We start from the raw sequence: 14,157 nt of genomic DNA on the forward strand, positions 1-14,157 counted from the left end.
AGAAAAAATCATTGAAATCCGTTCAGTAGTTCGGAAGATTAGCGTGTACAAACAAACAGAAATACCTACAGACAAACAGACAGAATTTTTTTTTGGATTCGTGCTCCTTTACTGTTTCTTAACCCCACCCAACCCTTTTTTTATTGTATTCAATGTACAGACACAGTTTTTTTACAGATTTATTATATGTATATAGATGACCAAATCTAGCTCTGCACAAAAATCAGCTTTCTGGGAATTTTTGTTATTTCAAATGTCTATTTTGACCGGGCTAGTAGGAGAAGCCCAAAATGCATTAAGTGTGCTGGTGATCATCTATCAGCCGACTGCCAACGGAAAACTAGATCCGAAAGCGTTAAGTGTGCGCTGTGTGAAGGAAACTATCCAGCAAATTATAAAGGCTGCAAAATATACAGGGAACTACAAAAAAACAAATTTCCACCAGTACCCCTAAAGATACAGAAATACAGACAGTCATATGATAAGACCAAACAAACAAGTAGCTGGAACATATGTTCTACCAGCTACTGGAACAACGTATGCTGAAATAGTGCATAACAAAATACCACCACAAGCAAGTGAACCTGTCAATAAGACGAACAGTAACCAGAACTCTGATATAAAAGAATTAATGATAACAATGAGATAAATGATGGAACAATTAACAGCAATTACTAAACTAATACTGAATCTCACGACCAAACTAACTGCACACTGGACTCCATAATAATGGTGCTCTGGAACGCCAATGGGCTGTCACAACATACCCTTGAGGTAAAAAAATATTTGAAATTAAATATGATTGACATAATGTTAATCTCGGAAACCCACTTTACTAGCAAAAGCCATTTCAATATGTTGTCCATATGGGACGACCAGACCGAACTGCGTATCCGAAAATTGAGCTTGCCAGCGTACTACACAGTCTACCAAGCTGAACTCCTGGCCATATGCATGGCCACCAGCGAAGCCCTGACCAGCGGAGCGGAGAGCTGTGGCATATGCATTGACTCGCGGGTGGCCCTACAGACTGTGAGCAATCCCGGGTCTATGCACACCCTCGCAATCGAGGCGCGCCGAAACCTCAGCGTGGCCTTGACTCGAGGCAAAGCCGTGACCTTGTCCTAGATCAAGGCTCACACCGGCATCGATGGCAACGAGCGCACCGACAAGCTTACAAAAGAAGCAGCACTTTCGAGTCGGAGGAAGACAGACTATGACCAGTGCCCGGTCTCATTCGTCAGGAGAGAACTTCGTAGCGAATCGCTTGACGAATGAAACCGGAGGTATAAAACCGGCGAGACGGCCTCCGTCACCAAAGTGTTCTTCCTGGACGCGAGGGAGGCATATTGCTTGGTGCGGAAAATACAACCGCAGGGAATCCTTACTAGCATCTTTACGAGCCATGGGGGGTTCTCCTAATATTTGCACCGCTTCAAGTGGCGGGAGAGCCCGTCATATGTTTGCGACCCTGTCGAGGAATCTGTCGAACACATTTTGTTTCAGTGCCCAGTGTTTGGAACAAAACGATTCGAACTAGTCCAAAAAATAGATACATATGTGACAATCGGCGAAGCCTTCAGGCTGGTCGCAAGCAAAAGGATAAGAAGTCATTTTATAGACTACGCGGAACACATCTGCAGAATTGTTGTGGAGAGGAAAGCACCAGACTAAATCGGGGCGTTTCTCTTCACAACAAAATAAATGAGACGAAAAATCGTTAAGATATATAATGTCTCATATCATGTCAGAGGTACACTGCAGTACCCAAGATGGGTGCATTTTAAAAGTAAAACCTAACCTAAAGACACCAACAAAGGATGCGTCCAGGGCTCGGTAGGGGGTCCAATTCTCTAGAATTTGATGGAATGATTGGATTATTCGTTGTAAAAATGTTGTGTTTTATTGACCTTTTCCCGGTACTTTCTTGACAGAGTGTACGTCGAATCAAAAGTATCCTTGTATTATTAGGTAGGTAAATAGACCCATCAGCCACATTTTTTTTTATTTTATTTATTCCTTTATTTCAGGCAACTAAGGCCCATAAAAATACAATACAAAAATTTAAAAAATACTTATAAACTAATACATACATATGCTTACTTATAACAATAAATACAATACTGTAATATTTAACTTAAAATACTATACATACATACAAAATAACAAAGAAAATAAAAACTACTGCACACGAATCATCGGCGTCGTGTTACGCTGACTGGTGTCACGTAGCCGGCCACGAAACCGGCGGAACACAACACCTTTCGGCCAAAGGTCCTCCTTTAGGAACTTTTCGAGATCGCTCGTCGGAACACGCACCACAAACGAATTGAAGTTCATGTTGTGACGCGGCTCCAACCTCTCGACCCTCAAGGTCCATTTGGTCTTTATGCACAGGTACTCCACGATCTCCTCAGCCTTCGTGGAGTGGTGCCGTCTGGAAACGTACAGCAGCGTCGTATGAATAGCTGGACGCAGCAGCATATTGGGTCCCGTCAGTGCAGTACCGCACTGGTTCCGACAAGGAGGCTTCTTCTTCTTCCTCTTCTCTACCACCTTGAAACCATCCTTATCGCACGTGTCCTTCTGTGGACCCTGCCTCTTCAAAACCTGTTTTGGTTTCGACTGGCTCCTTTTACCCCCTTTTGGTTTTTCCGCTGGTTTTGCCTGCGAGATTTGAGGCCCAGCAGGCTTATTAGCGGCTACTATTGCTGCGTAGGCTTGTTTGGGGGTCACTAAACCCACGCAAGTCATCGTCTCTACCAGTGGCGAGGCAGGGACGGTGGCGGCACACGTTGCAACGCATGCATTCTCGGCAGTTGGTGACGCATTCGAGCCCGCCGACTCGAAACTGCAGATGGAAGCATTTTTTGCCTCGCGACGCGTGTTTACATTTACAGCGTCGACATTCGTAGGTGACCTACTTGCAGAAATTGCATTGCGCAATGGTACTACTTCTGCCCGTAGATCACTGATGGTGTTGTTGGACACCTCCAGCTGATGCTGTATCTCAGCCTGGCTCTGCTTCAGGAGTGTGATGTCCTTCAGCAGCCTGGTGACGTCTACGTGGTCGAACGTGACGGGAGGAAGCTTGTGCAGATCCTTCGCCACGAATTCAGGCACGTCGTTCGGGTCGGTCTCCTTGAACATCGTTATGATGTCCTGGACACTCTTCTGTGTGCCATCCCTTCGACGAGACGGCATCTGGCTAACTTTGCCAAGTGTCGTGAACAACAGCAACTTGGCACTGCTAATCTCATCCTCCTTGAAAGATGATTTGCAGATCTGCATGATGCTGACTTCGTCCATATAATCGATGGCATCCTTACTAATATTATAAATCGGAAAGTGAGTTTGTTTGTTTGTTTGTTCCGTTTTCACGCCGTAACTACTGAACCGATTGCTTTGAAATTTTGCAGACGTAAAGTCAGAAGTCCGGATTAAATAATAGGGTACTTTTTATGACGAAAAAATAGACATTCCCGAGGGAAAACAAAAATATTGTTTGCTTGATGGATGGATTGTAGATGGCGCTGTGTGTCGTTTAAAACAAGGTAATATATTGCAAACGAATATAAACATGTAAAAGAAGCTAAATGATACGATAATGAATCCTCCAAAATGAGGAATTCCCGAGGGATGACGTACAATTTGTTTTATCGTCTTAACTGTTTTTTTTACATCTACTTATCCTGAAATAACTATAATTCAACGAATTACTAATTGGTAAAAGTATTAGTTAAGTTATTTAGTTCTTGAGGTATGCGATAGATGGCGCTGGGTGTTTTTAAAACGTGGTAACGATGTGTTTTTAAAATACGTAAGAAGTGGAATGATAGCTTTTTAAAACGTGGTGACGTTGTTTTTTTTAAGATACGTAAGAAGTGCAATGATATCTCGCGCTTTAACCTGTAGCTCATTGTTCAATCGCGAGCTTCCCGATAGCTCGATAGATGGCGTACTATTTATCTTTACTACTCTACTACTACTACTTTTTATCAACACACCACGCGGGCGAAGCCGCTGGCGGAAGCTAGTGTTTTATAAATGCCAACACCTCATTGGCTATAAGCGTTTGATTACTCATAGCCGAAATCGGGCAGCGGCTATAGCCGCGCAATTCGCGAATGTAATATTCGTACACTGCAGCGCAAACGCATCCGTACTTGACCGCGCATCGCACTGCACTCGTGCAATTTTGTGGAACCGCAACCTTTTTACTGTATGACTTTTGACAATATGTTCTGACGCTTGTCACGGTTTTGGGGTTATGTAGAAATGTTTATTATAGTTCGGCCATTCAGAGAATGCGTTCCTGACACGTCGCGATTGAACTGACGACGTAACTACATTCATTGATTATTGATATAATAATGTTGTTTTAATGCTCCTCAATTGTTAAAACGGTAAACAACCAGCAAAAATATTTTTATCGTAACTGCAACGCCATTGCAAAGTTACGTCGTCAGTTCAATCGCGACGTGTCAGGAACGCATTCTCTGAATGGCCGAACTATAGTGGAGAGTTGAGACGGTCAAATCAAACTTTTCAAGAATTATAATATAAAATGACTCTCTCACCTAAAAAGTATGTTTCTAATTATACTACTAGTACAGCTCAGAGAGGAGTACACGCTAAAGAAGTCGAATTGGGGAATACGAATTTGGGTAACTCCTCATAAACACATTTTATAGTTTTATGCTGTGTGAAATTCCTGCGTTGTATAAGTGCTCCTATTTCGGTCTTGTCTATTTGTACCACGCTATCATGGCTGAGGACATATTGGACTATTCAAGAGCTTCATTCCTAATATAGGCTGTGGGTCTACCCGCTTCCCGGGGAAACTATCAACGTTCAGGGTAGGGCAACATTTCAAAATAATATGTACCTAACTAACAGTTTTGCCCCGAATAATTTGATTGTTATGTCTTATACTTTATATCTTGATAGTATACTTTCAGGTACATAGTATTAATAGTTATTTTGTACGCAAGAGTGCAAAGTTGCTTTTTAACCGCGGGCTATATTATTGAGCAAGCGAAGGATTCTAAAATTGAAACAAGTGTGTAGCGAGTATTTCAAATATTAGAATCCTGAGCAAGTATGAGGTCGCGGGTCCAATTCCAGGTCAGGCAAGTACCAATGCAACCTTTCTAAGTTGGTATGTACTTTCTAAGTATATCTTAGACACCAATGACTGTGTTTCGGATGGCACGTTAAACTGTGGGTCCCGGCTGTCATTGAACATCCTTGTCAGTCCGACAGAAGCCAGTAAGTCTGACACCAGTCTAACCAAGGGGTATTGGGTTGCCTGGGTAACTGGGTTGGGGAGGTCAGATAGGCATTCGCTCCTTGTAAAGCACTAGCACTTAGTTGGATCCGGTTAGACTGGAAGCCTACCCTAACATAGTTGGGAAAAGGCTTGGAGGATGAGAATCCTGAGCGATAGCGAGGGAATCAAAAGAGCACAAGGTGAAAAATCTTAGCACTCGAGTGCAACACGGAACTTTTCATCCCACCTCATCGGGGAAATTAGGTAGGTTCTAAATGCAAAAAAAAGTGTAGAACTGCGAGTAAAAAAAACGTAAGCGGTTCGTGTCTCAGCGTAGGTACGGGGTACATCGCACGGAATGGTGTGTATTTGTATGGTTGCATGTCGCTGGGCAGAACTGGACATGTCGGCGTCGACGCCCTGCGCGGCCGAGAGCAGCGCGGGCTCGGCCGGGCGCGCGGCGGACGCGGGGCAGCCGCCCGTCGCCTCCAATGACGAGACAGGTTCCTACCTCCAGGTGCATAACAACCCTTGTTTTACATAGGTACTCGTTCAATAAATTTTATATTTTTATAACCCTAACGAGAAGTATACAGCATATATTTGTAAAAATAGTTTTTTACTGCTGTCGTTGTGGCCTAGTGGGTAAAAGACCAACCTCTCAAGCATGAGGGCGCAAGTTCGATCCCAGGTCAGGCAAGTACCAATGCAACTTTTTTAAGTTTGTATGTACTTTCTAAGTATATCTTAGACACCATTGGCTGTCTTTCGGATGGCACGTTACAACTGTAGGTCCCGGCTGTCATTGAAAATCCTTGGCAGTCGTTACGGGTAGTCAGAAGCCAGTAAGTCTGACACCAGTCTAACCAAGGGGTATCGGGTTGCCCGGGTGACTGGGTTGAGGAGGTCAGATAGGCAGTCGCTTCTTGTAAAGCACTGGTACTCAGCTGAATCCGGTTATACTGGAAGCCGACCCCAACATGATTGGGAAAAAGGCTCGGAGGATGATGAGTTTTATACTGCTGTATATATCTTTAGCTTTTCATGGTGTCCAGTTGTTAATGCACCTGCATGTCATGTTCGAATCTACAGATTCGAATCCAGGCAAGTAACAATGTTTAAGTTTAGTTATATTATTTACATTTTTTGAATAATAGCCATGCCTTCTTAGTGTTAATAGAGGTTATGCACATCCGTACTTTCCTATACCTAGATACTCGTGGTTTTTAATTAAACACTGATTATTGTTGTGTAAGTTAGGGCATGCGTTGACGATATCGACCATCTTGCTCTCGCACTGGTCCATAGCCCGTCTGTCCTGGAGCGACTGCATTGAAGAAGACCTTAGAAAGATGGGAAAGTTTACCAACTGGAGAAGAACAGCCAAGCTTCGTGATAACTGGAGGATGATTGATAGGCCAAGACCCACAAAGGGTTGTAGAGCCAACGGAATGAATGAATGAATGAAGTTAGGGCATGCAGTACCGGTTTACCGGTTTCGGTTTTTACCGGTAAACCGCCCATTTTCGCTATTTTTAAATTACCGGTCAAAATAATATGTTACCTACCGGTAAATTACCGGTTTTTACGTTTTTCTGATAAAATATCGAAATTATTCATATTTAACGTCAAATCTTCATTATGTAGCCTGAAAATAATGTAATTTTGCATACATTACATATTGTAAGAGTGTTAAAGTTGCTGTTTTATGGGAAAGTAAACTTATGTGGCTCCCTAGCTATCTCTATACACAAATCAATGGATACAAATCTTCTTTCTTATCTTAATTTACAATATCTAAACAAATTTTATTCATTCGGTTATTCTGATTTAAAAAAAAAAGTCGTGGTGGCCTAGTGGGTAAAAGACCAAGCTCTCAAGTATGAGGGCGCGGGTTCGATCCCAGGTCAGGCAAGTACCAATGCAACTTTTCTAAGATTGTATGTACTTTCTAAGTATATCTTAGACACCATTGACTGTGTTTCGGATGGCACGTTAAACTTTAGGTCCCGGCTGTCATTAAACATCCTTGGCAGTCGTTACGGGTAGTCAGAAGCCAGTAAGTCTGACACCAGTCTAACCAAGGGGTATCGGGTTGCCCGGGTAACTGGGTTGAGGAGGTCAGATAGGCAGTCGCTTCTTGTAAAGCACTGGTACTCAGCTGAATCCGGTTAGACTGGAAGCCGACCCCAACATGTTTGGGAAAAAGGCTCGGAGGATGATGATCGAGATTGAGTACATCGCATTGCCGATGTACTCAGGTGGTCGCCTTTTTACATGACCGTACTATCGCAGCCGTTCCTCTTGCATTTTGTCGGCGACATCGCGTACGGATGGTATAGTTATCGGCACGAATCTTGAGCTCTGACCTTCACCTGCGCAGAAGCATTTATTGGGTCCCTTTTGTGGTATGAAGTGAGGCGCGGGGGCGGGCTAAAGCGGTGATTGGCCCGCAGTGCATCGCGTCATAGCCGTCACTCGGGATTGGTTCTTTGCTAATAAATCACTTCTGCGCAGATGTAGGTCAGAGCTCAAGATTCGTGCCGATAACTATACTGAGTGCCTAGTGCGAGATTTGCAAGTAAATTTTTTCGATGTGAAGATTATCATACCATTGAATCACGTAGCACTTATCGTAGAATCGTTTATTTAATAAAGACTGTCATCGGTACTTGGTCGTATAACACTCCAGCTCACTTTTGCGAGTGTAAGCATTATTAACCGGCAAAATAAATGACCATTGTAATATCTAAATCATGTGACGTAGCATACGACTCTTTATTTCAATAGACTTATAATTACGTATCGAATTGCGAACGCACACAAAACTCGGAATCAGCACTCTGATATGTTTTTTTGTTACGACCCACGTCACAAAAAATGTTTAACACATCATACCTTGTATATTTATTTATTTTTTTCTTCAAGACTACCCAATATTATTGTTATAATATCACATTTAAAAAAAATACAAAAATTACCGTTTTACCGTTTTACCGGTAAAAATATTTTTATTACCGAATTTTTACCGGTAAGAATTTTTATTTTACCGAAATTGCATGCCCTAGTGTAAGTATTATACGAGATGTGAAATACCTGTTATTAAAAATTGGTCTCAGAGATTGTTTTTTTTATATGGTGCAGAGTCAAATCATTTATTTCATTTTTTCACAGGCACTTATTAAGCGTCAAAAAATAAAAAAAAAATGTCTTACTCGTTCTCTTCGTTCGTCTTAGTTTTAGATAAAGTACGGGAATGGAAGTGGAATCAAATAAAAAAGAATAAGAAGAAGAAGAGAGTGTAATAAATAAATAAATGTAACGGTCAAATTCGTTTTTTCTATTAGTTTTGCTGTTACTTTAGCCTAGAAAAACGAATATACTATTACTTTGACTTTTACTTTTGATGAAGAAACTGGCTGTTAGTACCTAAAAGTTACTCTAAATTAAGCGGACTATTTAATATAGGTCTCGCTCGTGGTGGACATTTGGACCGAGCTTCATAGGTACCTACATTCTTGTTCAATCTTAGTAGATTTTACGAGATTGTTTTTTTTTTCAAAATACTTTATGTAGGTACAAAAATAACTTCCCTCAAAATAGATTATAATTATGTAGGTACAGATATTCTGTTCCTGTTGTAAGAAACAGGGTTGAATGAAATGACATTGACGTGCCTTATTCGGCAGGTTGTGGTGGAGAAGCACCGGCGCGCCCGCGGCTCGCCCCCCCCGCGCGCCGCCTCGCCGCGCCTGCCCGCCGCCTCCAGCCCGCTCGCGCACAACCAGGTCATTCACACACTACACTTGCACCCCAAAGGAAGTTCTCTGTTTTTTTTTAAGTATGTTCACCGGTTACACTAAGAGTCCTGGACCGATTTGTAAAATTGTTTTTCCCAGGTGGTTCCATAATAGTATTCAGATCAACATCTGGGGCCCGATTCTCCTAATTTTACTTAAGCAACATACGATTCACATTCGACTGTGATCCAATCCCGACTCGATTACGATTGAAGCGTATGGTTAAAACTACTATTAGGTACGATCATGGTACTATTGCGATCATATTACGATTCGATTTCTATTCAATTTTGACATTATTAACTTAAGAGAATTGGGCCCCTGGTCATTGAAACAGAAATTTCGAAAGTTGGAGGCATTTATAGGGTAAAAACTTAACACTTAGGTGTATATCTGAAAATATTACCAACTAGCTGATCTCGCGAACTTCGTATCGTTTAAACCTTCCCTGGAACTCAGCCAAATCGGTTCAGCCATTCTCGAATTTTAGTCAGACTAACGAACAGCAATTCATTTTTATATATGTTACAGCCAGAGTGATTAAATAAATATTATACATAATCACTGGTCATTGTAAATAATACCCAAATTGACTTGACAATGTAATAAATTAATCACTTTATCTGGATATTATTCATATTAGCTAGTCAATGTTGGCCAAAGTAATAAATATGGTATAACCAACATACTACTGTCTAATTCTTAAAAACGGTTTAAGTTATTGTCGACTTTTTTTATGATAAATCATCAAATGATTCCTCCCGCTGTGGGTTAACAGCGTGAAGGAGTGTCAGACTGTTAGTGACTTCAACCCAATGGGGTTTGTTGCATCTCTTCGTGGAGCGCGTGGAAGAACGTGCACCGCCGTCTCGGCGCCCGTGTCTTCTAAAAGACGGAAGGACGATGAGCCACCCGAAACTCACCGCCCACAGACCCACGCCCACGGTGGCCGGGAGACGTCACTCGACACCCGGCGCCCTTCCACCAGTTCCACCTCCATTGCAGCAGCTGGGATGAGAAGTGTGAACTTCTCTAGCGTCTGCATCAGACCACGGCATCCCATTACCTCTCACCCCGGGCCATGGCTTGAACCAGGGCCGGGCACGAGAGGTCGCCGTTACCTATTGCCTCTACGAGGACACGGCGGTGCCCTTCCCAGGCAGGGCACACATGGACTGTGAGGTTCACCGTATCCTCCGGGCCGTCCGTACAGTGGCCCGAGCCACACCTCAAAGAGGGGACCTTTCGCTTCTATTATGGCGTGCCCTGCATTGGGCTAACTAGCCTTTTTCGAATTATATTAAGGTCAGCTACTAAACACTTTAGTTAGTTAACATCTATCTATATATGTAAAAATGAATTGCTGTTCGTTAGTCTCGCTAAAACTCGAGAACGGCTGGGCCGATTGAGCTGATTTTAGTTTTAAAATGTTTGTCGTAGTCCAGGGTAGGTCTAAACGGTGAGCAAATAAGGAAAAAAAATTGCGAGTAAGATTCCCGGGACGGGAGTGATTAGACAAAAACCAACTTACGGAATGCCGCAGAACCACAAAAGTAAAGTACTAGGACAGCATAATTCACCTTAGTAAAGTATACCAATAACGAAATTTCGATGCAACTGCTCACCATGTACCAGGGTAGCATAACTTATATGAGTATACCAATACCAAGTGTAGGTAGACGCTACTGCTCACCATGTACCAGAGCGGCAAAAAATACACCGGGCGCGGGTAATACCGCGGGGAACGGCTAGTGAAATAATAAATCTTTACCCACTTGTTTTATTACATTATCCAAGTCTATGGAGATATTATATAAAATTGCTAGTTAATGTGATTAATTCTGTGTCAATTATCACTTTATCCATATTGAGTAGATATTATAAATAATAGCTAGATAATATATAAATTATCCAGACCTCTTAATTTGGCTGTAACATATTTATATATGTCTTCTTAAGAAGATAGGTACCTACCTAGGCAAAACAGTGAAGGCATCAAGTTGACGATAATGGAGACGTCAAAGTTGAGGAATGATCACTTAAAAACTAAAAATAATAAAGCATAGCTGCATCCACTTACCACCGATTTCCCGAAAAATACGCAGGTACACGATTTTTTTTTGTTTAATTTTTTGTAGGGTTCTGGACTCAGTCTGTCTGTCCGTACCGTGTCATTCCGTGTCCATTCCTGGATATATACCTACTCAGTGATCGTTAACAATAGAATTGATTTGAAAAATCCTTTCACTTTTGGGACCATCCAGACTACCTAACTAGATTAGCACCGAGTACCTAACAGGGTATATTTTGTCTGGGGACGGGAGGAAGTTCCCCGGGCCGCGGTCGGAATAGCCGGTGAATAATATGTTGGAGACATCGGTCAGGGCGGGCGCGGCGACGGCGGCGGCGTGTACGTGCTGCCGCACCCGCTGCTGCTGGCGTGTCCGGCCGGCTCGCCCATGTGCACTGCGCTACAGGCGCATCCCTACTTTGCGTAAGTTGCTTTTAAGTTAGGTACCTACAGTACTAGGGCCGGCTGCGGGATGCTTCGGAAAGGTTTCCGTGGCACTGGATCTCGCTTCCGCTAAGTTAATAATGTGATAATTATGTAACAATTGAATCTCAATAGCAGTTTGAACCTTACTGGGCATTCTGCTACTAATATAAGACCAATCGTATTCCAATGACATTTCTTTGGTTTTTATTTATTTATTTAATAACAAGGGAACACCAACAGCTTCTGTGTACAAATTAACAATACTTAATACCTATGTGAAGTAAAAACAACTAGGTAAGTATTATAAAAATCTATGTTTATCATCTAATGTAGGTATGTCTACTGGTCTACACGGCTAAGTGTGGCTCCAAAGAGATTAGTATAATGTTTAATTCAGATTAATGTCTATGGGTTGCTTTGAGATTCTATCGTGCCTTCCAGTCAGAGAATTCTATTATTTCGCAAAGAACTAATGCAAGGATGTTAAAGTGCCATTAAAAAAGTTAAATAAATGTATCTTTAGATGTAAATGGACATCTGATCTTATCAAAACCAACTTTTGACAGATTGGTCGTGATGTGACAAGGATCCCGAACGTCTCGTTAGTTTTAGTAGGTAACTGATTCCGCCTAGCCTAGGTACGTTGCCTGACCCACAAGAAGACGTCTGGCCTACCTTCCTTATGGCATCTCCGCTAATATCTTACCGTCTTCCGTAGGAGGATCAAATTTAAATGCAGGTTATTGGTGCCCGCAGACGCAGCGGGCGCGCGCTGGCGGACGCGGCCACGTCGCCGTGCCGCGCCGCGCCGCCGGCGCCGCCTCCGCGCGCGGCCTCGCCACCGCCGGTGCCCCCGCATCCTTCGGTCTGCGTTACAACTACTCCTAACCCTGCATCGACGTCAACTTAGTGTACTTACCTACAACTTTCATTTTCAGAAAAAGTATCATACTTGGAAATTACTTCGAGGCATCGGTATGGAAAGATCGTACGAAAACGGTAGGTCTTAAAATATTCCCCTCTGCCGCTTTTTTAGTGTTCCGTAGTCAAATGGGAACTCTTATAGTTTCGACTTATCACATTATCTGTGTTCCGTGTATTTACTGTTAAGTGTGCAATCTATACATATAATAAATCTGTAGAAAAGTAATTTTTGTACATTGAAGAAATTGACAAAAAAAATTGCCAGCATTTTAAAGGATAACTAACAGAACCCATTTCCATCATTTTTGTCTGTTTGTCTGTTTATCTGTTTGTATGTTCGCGATTCACGTAAAATCTACGAATTAAATACAGACAATGCTTATATAAAAAAATTACGTACAAAAATACGTAACTTGGGGTATTACTTAGTTTTTGTTTCATCGAAATCGATTCACTCTATCAAAAGATATGATTAATTTTGTGAATTCAAGATGTAAAATATTACGACACGCAATCTATTTGTCAAAACTGTACATTTGAATGTTGTACTTATATTAGTTGATCGGCCTATTATCTAGACACACGGCAGTGTGTCCGCCAAGTTCGAGCAAAAAAAGCGACACACCGGCCGTGGGTTATATTACACGAACCATTTCGGGCCAAATTCGACCCCCCTATAACTCAAAATCTATTTTATTTACACATTTCAAATTTCTAGTATCTGTTGAGACCCCCTCACTTATCTAAAATACAAAATTTCATTAATATACCTATTGTAGGTCTTGAGATATTGACGTCAGAAAATCGCTATTTTTACTATACACTCACTGACTGACTCACTGATTCACTGACTCACTCATCAAAAACCTAGACCACTTCCAATGGTCGTATTGACTTGAAATTTGGCATGGAGGTAGGTCTTTATGTCAAGGTAAAGGGAAAAATCTGAAAATGGCCAAGTGTGAGTCGGTTTCAAAATAATGAAGGTGTAAAATACCCAGTGTAAATTTTACTTGCCAAGTAACATCATTAAAAAGTAACTATTTTTAACTGAGGTATGTGTATGGAACTTGGTACTTATTCAGATCTCACTTCTTTTATAGGCGAAGGATTTCCATATTATCGAACTTGGCAGCCTTTCACATTTTTGTTTTGGGTGGGATTAATCTTTACACAGAAAATCACACCTTTATAAGTAAATTAGGAAGAAAAAAAAAAAGAAAATTTTGTTTAGCCAAGGTTAAAGTAGCTAGGGCACGCCACCATCGTGGCGGTAAGTCCCCTCTTTGAGGAGTGGCTCGGGAGGAGTCACGGCGCCCTCACGTACCGCATGACGCAGGTCCTCACCGGACACGGTTGTTTCGGGAGGTACCTGCACCGCATCGGTCGTGAGGAGGCGCCCGGGTGTCACCATTGTGCGGACAGCCCCGAGGACACGGTGGACCACACAGTCCAGGTGTGCCAAGCATGGGAAGGGCACCGCCGGGTCCTCGTCGAGGCTTTGGGCGGCGGCGACCTCTCGCGTCCGGCCCTGGGTCAGGCCATGGTCCGGGGCGAGAGGGAATGGGATGCCGTCTCCTCCTTCTGCGAAGCGGTCATGCTCGAGAAGGAGGAGGCGGAACGCCAGAGAGTTCGCGCCTCTCATCCCGGCCGCCGCGCTGGAC

The 14,157-nt window shown here is 42.6% G+C and overlaps 1 protein-coding gene across 1 annotated transcript; it reads right to left on the reverse strand.

Moving 5' to 3' along the window:
* Positions 1 to 2,171: 2,171 nt before the first annotated feature.
* Positions 2,172 to 4,183, reverse strand: LOC124631223. The gene is made up of 2 exons (XM_047165479.1): positions 4,039 to 4,183; positions 2,172 to 3,323 (listed from the first exon to the last, which is right to left on the reverse strand). The coding sequence occupies exons 1-2, from the start codon at positions 4,085 to 4,087 to the stop codon at positions 2,182 to 2,184; spliced, it is 1,191 nt and encodes a 396-aa protein (XP_047021435.1). The 5' UTR covers positions 4,088 to 4,183; the 3' UTR covers positions 2,172 to 2,181.
* Between the last annotated feature and the right edge of the window lie 9,974 nt (positions 4,184 to 14,157).

The sequence above is a fragment of the Helicoverpa zea genome, chromosome 6 (assembly GCF_022581195.2).
Source record: "Helicoverpa zea isolate HzStark_Cry1AcR chromosome 6, ilHelZeax1.1, whole genome shotgun sequence".
Lineage (NCBI taxonomy): Eukaryota > Metazoa > Arthropoda > Insecta > Lepidoptera > Noctuidae > Helicoverpa > Helicoverpa zea.

Coding starts and splice junctions, on each gene's coding strand:
- LOC124631223 (XM_047165479.1), bottom strand. CDS start 4,087: ATGAGTAATCAAACGCTTATAGCCAATGAGGTGTTGGCATTTATAAAA. Junction 3,324..4,038: donor GGTGTTGGCATTTATAAAAC/ACTAGCTTCCGC, acceptor ATATTAGTAAGG/ATGCCATCGATTATATGGAC.